The sequence below is a fragment of the Protopterus annectens genome, chromosome 3.part1 (assembly GCF_019279795.1).
Source record: "Protopterus annectens isolate FY-2018-M chromosome 3.part1, PAN1.0, whole genome shotgun sequence".
NCBI classification, from domain to species: Eukaryota; Metazoa; Chordata; order Ceratodontiformes; family Protopteridae; genus Protopterus; species Protopterus annectens.
Genome location: NC_056732.1, coordinates 1,831,529,748 through 1,831,545,057, shown reverse-complemented (window position 1 = coordinate 1,831,545,057; position 15,310 = coordinate 1,831,529,748). Strand labels below are relative to the sequence as shown.

The window sequence follows — 15,310 nt, the reverse complement described above, 5'->3', positions numbered from 1 at the left end:
TAAGAAAAAGGTACTGAAAACACCCAAAAATACTCAGTCCAGTAATGTAGTGTACTTCACTGAATATTTTATGCTGATTATGCTTGAAAAATGCCAGCCTGTCTCTCCTGGAAGTCTTTAAAAGACAAGACATTACTATCAGCACTGCATACACTGAGTAGAAGTGAAAGAACCATTAAGATAGTAGCTAGAGCTCCAGTCGGTAGTATCTACCTCTCAGCAGATTACACCCTGCTACTAAATAACCTCTACTGCTCTCCGCAGGTTTATACTTAACTCTATAAACCAACCAAAAAGTATTGTTTAATGTAAGAATAAGCTATAAAAGAAGGAAAAAAGTTGAAAGTCACATGAAAAATACTTTTATTAGCTAGGTGGAGCTGTTATCTAACAAATTTACAAAGATGAACACTCATTATAAGAAGATGCAGGATAATAAGCTACTCAAAAAACACAATATTCGCTGTTTTAAGTAATCTGAAGTTTAATGCAAAATATTGGTAAAAGTGCAAAAACAAGCGAAAAATGCTTGCACAGGAATTTGTTGAAGTTGCATGGCTTGTGCAAGGAAAGAAAGCCCTTCAAGTGAGATGTATCCATTTGTGATTCAGAAACATACTAGTTGTGACAAGGTAAGACCTCACTACTGGCCAGTTCTCATGCTTTCTGATTTGCAGTTACTAATGCAACATGCAGATCAGTCTACCTGCATATCATGGTATGATATGACAAGCCTTATCTGCAAGGCCATGGAGCGTATTATCATGGAACTTATAAACAAAGACATTGGCAACCTTCAAACACTGGACCCCACCCAGTTTGGGTTTGTGAAGGGCCGATCTTGTCTCCTGAACCTGATTGACTTCTTTGAATCAGTCTCCAGAGCCATGGACAAGGGTAAGGTGGTCCACACAGCCTATCTAGACCTTGCCAAGGCCTTTGACACCATCCCCCACTCTGGAATCATAGATAAACTTACTAAGTTGGGCATTAATCCCAATGTCACCCAATGGGTTGCTAAATGGCTTACTGATAGAACCCACACTGTAAAAGTAGCCGACTCCAAATCCAGCTCCAGACAAGTGACAAGTGGAGTACCGCAGGGTTCAGTCCTGGGGCCGCTCTTGTTTGGCATCTACTTTTCTGAAGTACAGGTCAACACTAAGGGACTCTGGCTAACAAAGTTTGCAGATGACTGCAAACTGGGAGCCATTATTGAATCCCCAAATGATGTGGATACTCTACAAAAGGGCCTTACAGAAACAGATGCTTGGTGCCAGAGCCATGGGCTCAAGCTCAATGCCAAGAAATGTATTGTTACCCCTTTGGGAAAAAACATGTATCCATGAATTACCATATAGGTGGCAGTACACTAAACACAGAAAGTGTGATAAGAGACTTAGGGACACAGGTGGACAGTGGTCTCACCTTCGATAACCACATCGCCACAATAGTCAGGAAATCCTTCTATGTGGCACACCTCATCACGAAGGGCTTTTCATCCAGAAAAAGGAGGTCATTGTCCCACTGTACTCATCCCTCATTAGACCCATTATAGAATACAACGCCCCATTTGGTATGTACCTCTCAAGACATCTGCAACAACTGGAAAGGCCTCAGAAATACCTCACTAAAAGAATCACAGGCCTAAAGCAGATGCCCCACGCTGACCGCCTTAAAAACTCCAGCTATACTCTGTCGCATATAGTCTACTCAGAGGCGATCTCTGCTTAACATACAAGGCCATGTCAAACCCAGAGCTGTTGGACATGCTACACTTAAAGAAATCCCAATCCCTCAGAGCTACACGCTCCAGGGATCTAAACCTTGTCATCACAATAAACAAAACATGCTGGAGGGATAGGTTCCTGACCCAGAGACTCCCCAGACTCTGGAATAGATTGCCCATACATGTCAAGCAGAGTGCCTCTTTGGACCTCTTCAAGAGGAACCTTGACGATTGGATGGGAGAAAGGAAATTCACCCCAGGGATCATGTCAGTTGCCCTGCTAGACAGGGGTCCAGGAAAGTAAATAATGTGGGAAGAAATAGCCAGGGAATTGTTATGGCTAGGCTTGTATAGGCCCTAGGGCTGATAGCCTAGTACCAACCTATGAACCTGCTGTTTGTGAAGGCAGTGGAACCCCCTTGCCATTCACTGTCTCACATGCACATGCACAAACACAAGTACACACACTGACACACACACACACACACACACACACACACACACACACACACACACACAAACTCATACACGCATACACACACAGATGTGCATGCAATACACACACACACACACACACACACATGCATACACAAACACATACACACACATACCTGTATGCACAAACATATACATACACAGGTGTGCACACGTGCACATATGCACACACACACCATAGTCCTTGCACTTGTCCCTACCCTTCTGTGACTCCTCCCAATTCCAGTAGTACTATATTTTCATTGTGGTACCTATGTATTAGTTCCTGACGGTTTAGTGCATCACCTGACCCCTGCCCAATCTCCATTAAGATGCCTGTGCCAGTATGACACTTTGGAAAATCATCCCTAGTGTCTAGTGTATCCCCCCACCCCCAATCCCCATAGTAATGTTGGTGCCATCATGGCATTTAAAGTATTCCCATATCTAGTGGCCTCCCATCCATGATCCCCGTAGTAACATCTGTGCCATTATCCTAGTGTAGAGCACAATTCTCCCACTCTCCAATTCCCCATATTTGTATTGGTGCCATCGTGATATTTGAAGTATTCCTGGTGGTCTAGTGGCTTCCCCCACCCTGATCCCCACAATAACATTGGTGCCAGTACAGCAATTTAGACATTAATTCTTGGTGTCCAGTGATGCCCCCAACTCCAGACCCCCATTTTGATGTTCATGCTGTTATGGCTCTTTTAAGTACGCCCTGGTTTCTAGTGGTTCCACCAATCACATTCATATTTGAGGTGGAACACGGCCTTTTGACCATGTTCACTGCAGCAGCATGGTGGGGATAACCATGTTGATCTGCAATGCCAAAAACTTTCCTGAATCACTCTGCCATGTAGATGCCTTTCTGGAGGTGGTTCCTGGGAGAGAACACATAGCTTACCAGCATACTCTTCTCCTCTTGAATGCCTGATTAGCACTCAGCATGGCCACAGGACTAACCCTTCACAGTGCTGCATGTCTTCATGTTGGAGGACAGAGCAGCACCATGTAAAGGTGTTTGCTGAATAGCAGAAAAGTACCACCACGTGTACACAGCAATGTACACATCATGGTATTTTTTTTGAATGCAGCAATTTAGATTAACTAGACTGGAGTGCATTCAATTACTTTAAACAGCCAAGTGACTGATCAGACACAAGGCCAGTTGGTTTAACTGTGCAAACTGCAAAAAAAGTTATTAAATTAATCTGAAAAAGCAAAAAAGAACTGAAACTCCATAAAGATAACATGTACAGTAATTTATTGTCTTGAAGCTTAGAATGGTGGCTTTCCAGGCTGCCCTGCTGTGGGATGTCCACAGGGGTGGAGCCACCACTCCCACCCTGTAGAACAGTTCCAGAACAGTTGGGGTGATGGTGACCTGTCTTTCACCTCACTCGACTGCGGTCAAGGAGCCACAGACTCTGCTGGATCTGCAGAAGGAGACAAGAAAAGGACTCATAATTATTTCTTTGCAAATGCTTTTATTTCACCCAGAAAATATACAGCAGTAATATTTTTATTCAGTACTTTTAAACTGACAGACGGATACAGTAGATGATACAAGAACCTGTATCTCTAGAAATCACTGCATTCTAGACCTACTAATAAATATTCCAAACAAATTCACAGAAGTCAAAGTCGTACCATCCACATTCAGTGAGCTCTGCTGCATAATTTTCTGTAACACACACAAATTATAAACTCCCACACATTAACTACTTTGCGCCTTAAAGCACACAACAAATCTTAGCTTCAAATATTGAACAGAAAAAAACTAAGCATCCATTCTACCTTCCCAGAAATATCCCACTGCAACTGTAAGTCAAATATTTCCCCAAACTGTCTAGGTTAATTAAAAGAATCCTAAGCCAGTAGTTCACAAAAGAACTTAACACTCTTTACAAATAGAGAGATGTAGCCTGGCTACAGTGAACATGTCTTTCTGCCTCAGAAAATGAGAGAGAGAGAGAATATTTTTCTAAGAAACCTAACCAAAATAGCAACTAGATGGCACAAAGCTTCTCAAAAATAATCAGTAATGATTCTGGGACCTTGTCGGCCACATCACCAGGCACTCACTTTTTATATAAAACCGTCTAAAAGCAGACAGCTTCTACCTCCGAAGGCACCATTTATTGTACTGACTTTTTAATTGTCCACACTTCCTTCTGTCCCCTTTAGTTGTCCTTACTCTCTATCTCACAAACAGAAACACCTCTGTAGGTACCTTCACTGAATTTCAAACTATTTGCAGTCAAACACATTGACAAATAGTGTTTGATGCTTTCCCAGGAGCTGGATGACTAACTGTGCTGGTTCATTGTGTTTTACAAAGAACATATGTGACATATTTACATCCTATACCAAAAATACCGTAACAGCAGAATGGAAACAAGCCACAATCAAGCCACTTGCTAAGCTTTCCAAAGAAAGTGCTAGAAGTCTTAGGCCAGTATCAGTATTCCCATCACTTGGAAAAATTTTTGGAACACTGGCCTTCTTGCAATTAACAGCTTAGAAAATGAAATTTCTATATCAGTATTGATTCTATAGAGGATGTAGTACTATTCCAGCTTTCTACATTGTTAGCTGACAATATACTCCACAATGTTAATAAAGGCCTACTAACAGGATCAGCATGAACTGACCTTGTCAAGGCCTTTGAACTCATATAGCATGAACTTTACTAAACTCATGTATTAGTTGGACATAATGGGGAGGAAGTAAAAGCACTGATACATTCTATTGGTTTGAAAACCTCCTGAGTGACAAACACTTTAAAGGTCATTATTGATTACCTCTCATCCTTTATCCATGCTAACTAAAGGTGGCCATTAGGAAAGTTTTATTATCCTTCTGGCCACCCAACCAAACTACTCATCCTAAACTGTCACTTTCATCAACAAAAGAAATTTGCCTTAGCTGCTATCCATATCCTACCAGGTAATAACATTTCCATCCTCAAATCCATACTGTCATGGCTATCACTCAGTATCCACTATAAAACCATTCTGTTAGGAGATAGTAACATTGACTGGCTAAAACTATCTACAACCAGCCTATCTCTCACCATCAACATACATGGCTTTCCTCAGGTACTTACTACACCTACTAGATTCAATAAAAACAGTAATAGTAGCTCCACTCTTGGCTGGATCCTAACAATTGGCCCTAACCTGTATCAAAACCCTACTATCCTACCAGTGTCCCTTAGGGACCACCTTCCTATCCATGTTCTTAAGTACGCTGTTCAGATACCTAATTACCATCTATTAAAGATTGTCACAATTTCACCACTTTTAACAGTGAAACCTTTAATTGCATGCTAAACTCTATAGACTATTGTTCTGATGAAGTTCTGAATTAAATGGAACGAAAGAGCTTTATCGTATCTCTCGCTCTGGTCCAGTGTCTTTTATTTTATTTTTTTAGTGTTTTAGAGTGTGCCATTTTTGTGTTTAAACTCTGTAGACTGGTCAATTCTGAAATGCATCCCTCTAACTGATGCTGTCCTTCATTTCAGTCACACTTTTCTCTCCATCCTTGACTCCCTGGCATCTCTGAGAAAAGTAAGAATCAAAATAACCCATACCCCCTGGCTCTCAAAAGATACACTTATTCTTTTGAAAAAAAAAAAAAAGAGCACCTGGAAACAATGGAATAAAACTAAATCGCCTCCTCTTCTCCAAATCTATAAACAACTATGTAATCTGGCTAAAAAAATACATCAGTACAGATAAGAAAAAATTCTACTCCAATGCCCAACTCGCCCATAAGTTTAACCCCAAAAATTCTGGAAATCTATTCATAAGATCCTGAACCAGGCAACCCTTCTACCCCGAACCCTTACCTCGACAAAATGCCCCTTGAAACTGCCACTCTTCTAAATTCATACTTCATTGAATCTATTCACAAGCTCACCCACAATGGTCAGAACAATAAACACACACACCCTCCACTCCACATTTCACCAATACTCCCGCTTTCACACTCGACCCCATCCCAACATCCTACATCAAATCTCTCCTGCTTAAGCTGAAGCCATTCTCCCCCTCTTCTGACAACCTACCCCCTTTCTTAAACTAGCTGCTTACTCAGTAACCTACCCTGTCTCTATCCTGATCAGTAGATCTGTTCAAGAATCCACTGTCCCATATATATGGAAGTCATTCTTTAACACTCTGTTACACAAGGGAGGCAACTGCAATGAACCATCCAACTGCAGACCTATTGCTGTCCTGTCTCCGCTATCTAAACTCCTTGAAAAATCCACTCACAGCTTAAGTACCTTCTAGATAATAACCTCCTAACCCCTATGAAACATGGTTTCAGATCCTGTCATAGTACAGCTGCTGCCCTACTGTCCTTTACTCAAACCGTTGCCAAAGCCTTGGACAAAGATTTACTGGTTTCTTGCCTCTTTCTTGATCTTTCTAATGCATTCAATACCATATCACACTCCAAACTTCTCAATAAACTATCACAACTCAACTTATCTCTCTCTACTGTTAAATGGTATACCAGCTATCTCACTAAAAGACAACAGTCAGTAAGATGGCAGGCTACCTGCTCCCCTTACTTACCAATCCAAACTGGGGTGCCTCAAGGCTCAGTTCCTGGCCCTCTACTCTTTAATATTTTTACAAACCAACTGCATACTTCCTGTACAGCATCCTCCCTGATACAATATGTGGACGACTCTACCCTTATTACCTGTTCTGACAGTTTCTCTAACCTTCTCTCTACTACTCAACATAGCTTCCTATCTGTAGAAAATGGCTAATCGATATCCAACTAATTCTGAATCCCAAAAAAAAACAAAGTTACTACTCTTTTTTCCAAAATCTGTCTCTAACCTCAAAACAACCTTCACCATGTCTTCTCTTGACAATACCATCATACAACCTGACCCACATAATAAACGTCTTGATGTTATTATCGATGGCCAATTAAAATCTGATGCTCCTATTCAGCACTGTAACAAAAAGACCAATCAAAAAATCAGCTGACTCTACAGACATAAAAAATACCTAGCCCCTGACTCTAGGCAGAAACTAGCTCAGGCCTTCCTCATGTGTCTACTTTATGCCTCCCCCATCTTTTCACATCAACAGATCAACCAAAAAAGACATTCTACTAGACAAAAAAAACTTTTTACCTGCACCTCCAACAAACCCATCAGCAAAAACCACAAAAGTTCTGGTCAAGCATTAACAAATTGCTTCAACTAGGACACTCTAAAACTCCTGCCCAAACGGGTATCCTTTATACTAACTCTAAACAAGTTGCTGATGCCATCAACAACTACGTCACTGACGCCATTCAAACTCTAGCTAACACATTATCTCCTATTAGCACTAGCCCATCTAATACTACAAATAGCCCTGTCCCTACCTTCCATTTACAACCAGTACCTATATCCCTCATTTGCACCCTCCTACAAAAACTTAAACCAGTCGCCCCTTCTGCTGACTGCCTTCCAGCAGAACACCTGCAGATTGCTGCCGCAGCCGTTGCCTGTCCCATTTCCATCATTATTAATAGGACAATTACAGAAAGCACAATCCCATCCATATGGAAAGTGTCCCATATCATCCCTCTACATAAAGGCGGTGCATCTACTGAACTTTCTAACTTTCGACCAATTGCCTTACTCTCTCCAATAGCTAAAATAATGGAAAAATGTGTACATCGACAATTACTATATCACCTCCTCCAAAATAATCTACTTGCTAACTGCCAGCATGGTTTCAGGCCTCACCATAGCACTACTACTGCCCTCCTATCCTTTTCAGACTCTATAAACAAACATCGTAATAACAACTCTCTTTCCTCTGCACTATTCACTGACCTTTCAAAAGCATTTGACATGGTTAACCATCACCTACTTATGGACAAACTAAAAGCCCTATCACTTGACCCGCAATCATTACTCTGGTTTAAATCCTATCTTGAAAACGGGCACCAAGCAGTGCTGTGGGACAATAATCTTTCTACACTCCTCTCTGTCAACATTGGAGTACCTCAAGGCTCTATTTTAGGCCCTCTTCTCTTTTCAGTTTTTATTAATGATCTAAATGCCAAAATTCCCCAAGCCAGCTGCATACAATATGCAGATGATTCTACTTTAATATGCACAGCCAAGTCCCCAACCTCTCTCCAGACCCTCACCCAAACAGTATTTAATATTGTTGAAAATTGGTTCATGCAACATTGCCTCCTCCTGAACCCCAAAAAAACAAAATTACTGCTTTTTGCTCCTACCCAAAAGTCACCACAAATTCACTTCACACTAACTTCCAACAATGGAACAAGCATACCCCCTGATACTTCAACTCGTCTCCTGGGTATTGCTATTGACCACAACCTTAACTTTGACGATCACATTAATACTGCCATAAAATCTGTTAACAGAAAACTTGACTCATAGAATCAAGCCCTTCCTTGCGCCATTAGCTAGAACCATATTGCCCAGACCCACCTTATCTCCACCCTGCTATATGCTTCAGCCGTATATACCAATCTATACAAAAACAACCTTAATAAACTTGCAACCAGCTACAATAACATAGCTAGATTTGCCACTGGCGCCCCTTTTAGAACCTACCACTGCCACAACCTTAAACAATTGTGATGGTTAGAACTGCAGAACCAACTTCAATGTCAGCAACTTACTATGACCCAAAAAATCCTTCACCACCCTAATAATATCCCAGTCCTCTCTAGCCTTATTACCCCATACAAAAATCTAGCAACACTACGCTCAGCTAATAAACTTCTAGTCTCAACTACTAAACCTAACAACAGAGGTGGGGACTCACTTTTCTCTAATACAGTGGGAAAAAGCTGGAACCAGCTTCCAAGTGAACTTTTGACTCTTTCTTCTACACTGCTTTTCAAAAAACGCCTTAAAGAATACCTTAAAACACATTGGCTTTGTCCCTGCTGTAACCCTGACTAATACTTCTCTCCTCAATCATGCTCTCCTCATACTTTAATAACCTTTTGTACATGGATGCTGACCTGAACTAACCAGTTATTTAACATCCCACTAGTATCTAACAAGTTTCCATTTTTACTACTTTATAAGAATCTTTATATTAGCTTTAAAAAAATGGACTCTGTATAATTTTTTTCCGTATTTAGAATATCAACAATGTTCTACTATTATCTTTTTATTGTATAAATTGTATGCTATGCTGTAAGTTATGTTGTTGCCTTTGCTTGGAGCTTTTCTCCCCGGGCCTCTACTGAAAATGGACATATATCCAGTTAGACTAGCCCGGTCAACAAATGTAAAATAAATAAATAAATAAAACAGTCTACCTTTTTGGTTAAATGCTGTCAATCTTTCCCTCATACAATATGCAGATGACTCCACCCTCATTTGCTGTGCCCCCACTCTACCAGAACTCCAAAGTATCACACAAGAATCATCTACATCAGTAGAAAGCTGGCTATCCAATGCCCATCTTCTCCTAAATCCTAATAAGGTCAAACTTTTATTTTTATTTATCATTTGTTGACCGGGAAAGTCCGACTAGGTTCCACAGAGCCTGTTTTCAGCGGAGGCCCGGGGAGAAATGCTCCAGATGCATGTCTCCTTATCTTCTAACCCTCCATATCTAACCAAACACCCTCCCACTTCAAGATCCTTGCCAAAGACAATACCATAATTTCCCCTTCAGATCACACCAAACTTCTTGGTGTGGAGATTGACAACAAACTGGCTAAGTGACAGAACCCACAGGGTCAGAGTTGCTGGCGCCATGTCAGACTCAAAGCCTGTCACAAGTGGTGTCCCACAGGGCTCAGTCCTGGGCCCTCTCCTGTTCGGCATCTACTTTTCAGAAGTACAAGCAAACACAGGAGGATTATGGCTGACAAAATTTGCAGATGACTGCAAACTGGGCGCCATAGTTGAGAACACATCTGACACAGATATCCTTCAAAAGGGTCTTATAGAAATGGAAAACTGGTGCCAGAGCCATGGCCTAAAGTTAAACGCCAAAAATGCATAGTCATACCCTTCGGGAAAAACAAGGTTACCCCTAGCTACCATATAGGCGGCAACCCACTAAGCACAGAAGAGGTTATCAGGAACCTGGGTACCCAGGTTGACAGTAACCTTTCATTTGACACTCACGTCGCCAAAGTAGTCAGGAAGACCTTCTACATTGCCCACCTGATCATGAAGGGATTCACATCTAGATCAAGGGAAGTCATCGTCCCCCTGTACTCATCACTCATCAGACCAATGATAGAGTACAATGCCCCTTTCAGAATGTATCTGACACGACACCTGCAGCAGTTGGAAAGGCCCCAAAAGTTCCTCACCAAAAGGATAAAGGGTCTCAAAAATATGTCCTATGCTGCCCGACTGAAGGAACTTCAGCTCTATTCAGTCGCTTACCGTCTGCTCGGAGGTGACCTATGCCTGACATACAAGGCCATGTCCAACCCAGAATTGATGAACATGCTTCACCTCAAAAAATCTAGATCCCTCAGAACTACAAGGGCGGGAGACTTAAACCTTGACACGGTTATTAATAGGACGTGCTGAAGGGACAGATTCATCACCCAGAGACTCCCTATGCTGTGGAACAAAATCCCGGTACATGTGAGGCAGAGCACCTCGCTGGCTTTGTTCAAGAGAAATCCTGACCAATGGATGGGAGATCGCAGATATACCCCAGGGATTATCTCAGTGTCACTGCTTGACAGAGGCACAACAAAATAATGGGCATAGTATCCTCCAAACTAAAGGGGTGGCGAAAGCCACAAAACTCTGGGCTAGGCTTGTAAATGCCCTTGGGCAGATAGCCTAGTATGAACCTATGAACCTATGATGTCCACATATCTCTTACCATTAAACAAGTATGCAAAAAAATTGGGGCACTTCATAGAAACAAACTATACCTAACCAAGGCAGCTAAAACCTCTATTGCCTACTCCCAACTAATATCCACCTTTCTCTATGCCTCACCTGTACTAACCAACCTTAGTCCAACACAAACAAGCTTGAAACCTGCTGTAATAAGATAGCAAAATTTGCAACAGGTGCATCCTACCGCAGCCACCACTGCCAGTCACTAAGAGAATTAGATTGGCTGGAACTGTCACAACTTCTTCACCTGAACCAACTCTCTTTTGCCCACAAACTAATAAACCATTCTCATAATATCCCATCACTTCAGAACCTTCTCCAGACTTACTGCTCCTCTAGATTCCTATGTTCCAACAGCAAAAATCTTCTTCTGGTCACCAAACCCAAAACCTCTGCAGGTGAAGCCTTATTCTCTTGTGCCATACCCAAACTTTGGAACACCCCCCCCCCATAACCTCCTTACTATCCAGCAGTCAGTTCAAGACTGCACTCAAGTCTCATCTAAAACTACACTGGCTCTGCTCATGCCCCTATCCTGACTAAAAACTCGTATACCAAATAATAATGTAATACTCACTTGATTCTGCTACTGAGCATGTTAGACCTTAGTACTACTGCCTCTACGACGTAATTGCAATAAGTTCTATTTACTCTGTTTCCTCCAAACTGTAACAAAAACAATTCCTGTTTTAATGTATGTTTTTAATTGATGTTATTACTATGTATCGTCTGTCTTAATTGTATGTTATTACTATGTATAATTTGCTCTGTTATTTACCATTTGTCAAGATCAGTAATGTAACTCAATTTATGTTTACTTGTGGAGCTTTTCTCCCCGGGCCTCCACTGAAAAATTACCTGTGTCCAGTCTGAATTTCCTGGTAAACAAATGTAAATAAATAATAAGTAAATTATACGGTATTGTTGCATGATTTGCTAGTAACCAGCCCTACAAATCTCATCACTGTCTTGCACTAAAACAACTCTAGTTCTTTGACTTCCCCAGCACCTGCTTTACTTCTAGCTGCAAATGACTCTACTCTTAAAACCCCTTTGCTGTCCTGCTCTATCCTCACTAATATCGCATTATACTCCTCCCGGAACTCTTTGCAGCTCTGACCAGCTCCTTCTGGACACCTATAAACCAAACAAAAACATTGGTAAACTTGCAGATGTAGTATTTACGGGTCTATATTAGAACATCGAAATTTCTTAATTTCGAATGTTCTAATATTGACCCCTATTCAGCGAATGCTGACATCGAACATGCAGAACAGCAAATTTTTTCCCACATACACACAACACAAGCACACCAAACAGCAATCCATACACATACACCAAAAATCTTACAGCTAACCCTACACTAAACTGTACAAACAGCACTAACTATCCACTTACCTTAACCCAAACCCTAACCCTAGGGTCCGTCACTATCGCACACTCACCTCACCCGTGCCCTAACCTGCCCTAACCCTCACGTCCACACAATTGCACACATACCTAACCCGCGCCCTAACCCTAACCCACCCTAACCCTCACATCCACACAACCGCACACATACCTAACCTGTGCCGTAACCCTAACTCCCCTAACCCATGCCCAATCGCACACTTACCTAAACCCGACCCGTAACTTTCCACCACAGCGCTGAAAATAGCGAAATGACAGAAACGGACAACCAAATTCTTTCCCTAGGAAAAAATTTGGTTTTCTGTCATTTCGCTATTTTCAGCATTTGCTGAAAAGGGGTCCATATTAGAACATTCGAAATTGTGAAATTTCAATGTTCTAATATAGACCCAGTATTTCCCACACATGGAACAAGCTCCCCCTTAACACCCGAATCATTTCTAACACAAATCTCTTTAAATCCGAACTTAAAACTTTTTTCCTAAATGCCAACACCTGTCACTGCAATCATCCCACTTAAATCCCACCTTACCACCTCTCACACTTTTAACACCCACCTATTGCAAGTGTCCTATCACAGTTGCATCTCTTTCTCTTTTTGTTGTTTAAAAACAAAAAAAAAATTCTAACTTTTATACTGCATGTTATGCACATTATTAAATGTTTATGTAAACTTAATTCTCAGGCCTTAGCACATTATTGTAATGTTTGCATAAAACTTCATTGTCACATGTTTTTCTTTTTTTGTAACTTTGTAATAACTGTTTGGAGCTTTTCTCATCAGGTCTCCACTGAAAATGGGCCACGTACTCAGTTGGACTAACCCGGTTAACCAATGACAAATAAATAAATAAAAATGTATTTTATAAATTTTATATTTTACTATTCTTAATGTTTATAAACAAACTTTCTGTTTAGCTAACACAAACCCTGGTTATCCTATATGTAGATGACATGGTCATTTACAGGGTGAGTACCTCACACTCTTAACATCAGAATAGAACTAGAAATTATCTTTTTCCAGTTTGCACAATGTTTTGTGTTTTATGAAATGTTATTTGTCTCATTGTTGCAAATTTAAAATCTGTTGTTTACTAAAAGTAAGAAACATGCCATTATATTGTTCTGATTTGTTGTATATTTAGTCAACAGGTACGTGAATCACACTGAGCTTCAAAATAATCAGTTATCAGTCCAGAATCATCTCAACACTAAGTATAACTTTACAGATACAATGGAAACACACAGTGAAGAGAACACTTATGTTGGTAGTTTTGCATTTAAACCTGCCATTAAACTACAACAGAGAATTAACACTGGAGATAAACTATATAAATGTTATACATGTAACAAAATCTTTATACATAAGAAAACCCTTTCAGCACACAAAAAAATACACACCATCAAGAAACCTTATAAATGTGCAATATGTGACAAGAGTTTTGCATGGAAAGCTAACGTTTTAACACATGGAAAAGTACACACAGGAGAGAAGCCATATAAATGTGCTGTGTGTGGCAAAAGTTTGAAATGGAAGAACAACCTCTTAGCACATCAGAATATACACTTGGAAAATAAACCATATAAATGCACCACATGTGGCAAGAGTTTTACACAAAAGGGTGCCGTTTCAGTTCATGAAAGAATTCACTCTGGAGAGAAACCGTATAAATGTTTCACTTGTGGTAAGAGTTTTGCACAGAAATCGTCTCTTTCAGCACATGAGAAAATACATACTGGGGTTAAATCATACAGATGTGCTACATGTGGCAAGAGCTTTACACAAAAGATTACTCTTTCAAAACATGAGAAGCGACATACAGAGAAGCGGAAACCATATAAATGTGCCAGATGTAACAGGACTTTTACAGACCAGACTGAACTTTTAGCACATGAGAAAATGCACACTGAAGAAAAACCATATACATGCATCACTTGTGATAAGAGTTTTATAAGGAAACATAACCTTTTAGCACATGAGAAAATGCATGTAGTAGAAGAGCCATATCAGTGTGCCATTTGTGATAAGAATTTTCCATCAAAGATTAGCCTTTCATCACATGAGAAGGTGCACAACATAGAAAAGCCGTATAAATGTAACAAATGTTACAAGAGTTATACAATGAAAGCTACCCTTAAAAATCATCAGAAACTACACACGGGTGAAAAACCATATAGCTGTGCTACTTGTGACAAGAGATTCCTAAACAAGTATATTCTTTTTAGGCATGAGAAAGTTCATGCAACGGAGAAATCTTGTAATTGTTCCACATGTGGCAAGAGCTTTAAATCTAAGAGATATCTCTCAGAACATGAAAAAATGCACACCGGAGAGAAATCCATGCGATATAATAAAAGTGAACAGGCTATATTAATGTGCAGCTAAATTAATAACTGATAAAGTTCTACGATAAGAACACGGGGTAGTGAGGGAAAGGAAGAGGAGAAATCGAATACCATCATGGAAGTATTGAACAGAGAAAAATATAAAGCATTTAAGACAAGAAGTGTCACTGTTAGAAGAATATAGAAGAGGGAATAGATCAACAAAAATACTAAGAAAGATAGATGTGATAAAAGCAATGTGCAGTATTAGAACAGACCAGGATCTGTCATGCACTATTGTAAATAACAAACTAAAAATTTCAACACAGGCGCAAAAACTTAGAAGATATACAGATAAATATAAAGGAAAAGTACAAAATAAGCAATTTAGTGATGACCCAAAAAAGTTTTGTAGAAAATTGCGAAACAAGGTAAAAGAAATTGAAAGACCATCAAAAAAGAAGAAATAGATG

At 40.2% G+C, this 15,310-nt stretch overlaps 1 protein-coding gene across 1 annotated transcript in view; it reads left to right on the top strand.

Moving 5' to 3' along the window:
- Window positions 1–14,962, top strand: part of LOC122798923 (gastrula zinc finger protein XlCGF26.1-like) — a 69,842-nt gene extending 54,880 nt beyond the window's left edge. The window contains exon 3 of the mRNA XM_044068013.1: window positions 13,658–14,962. Coding sequence (XP_043923948.1) covers window positions 13,658–14,898 — 1,241 coding nt within the window. The 3' untranslated portion in view covers window positions 14,899–14,962. The remainder of the gene's footprint in view (window positions 1–13,657) is intronic.
- Window positions 14,963–15,310: the final 348 nt, after the last annotated feature.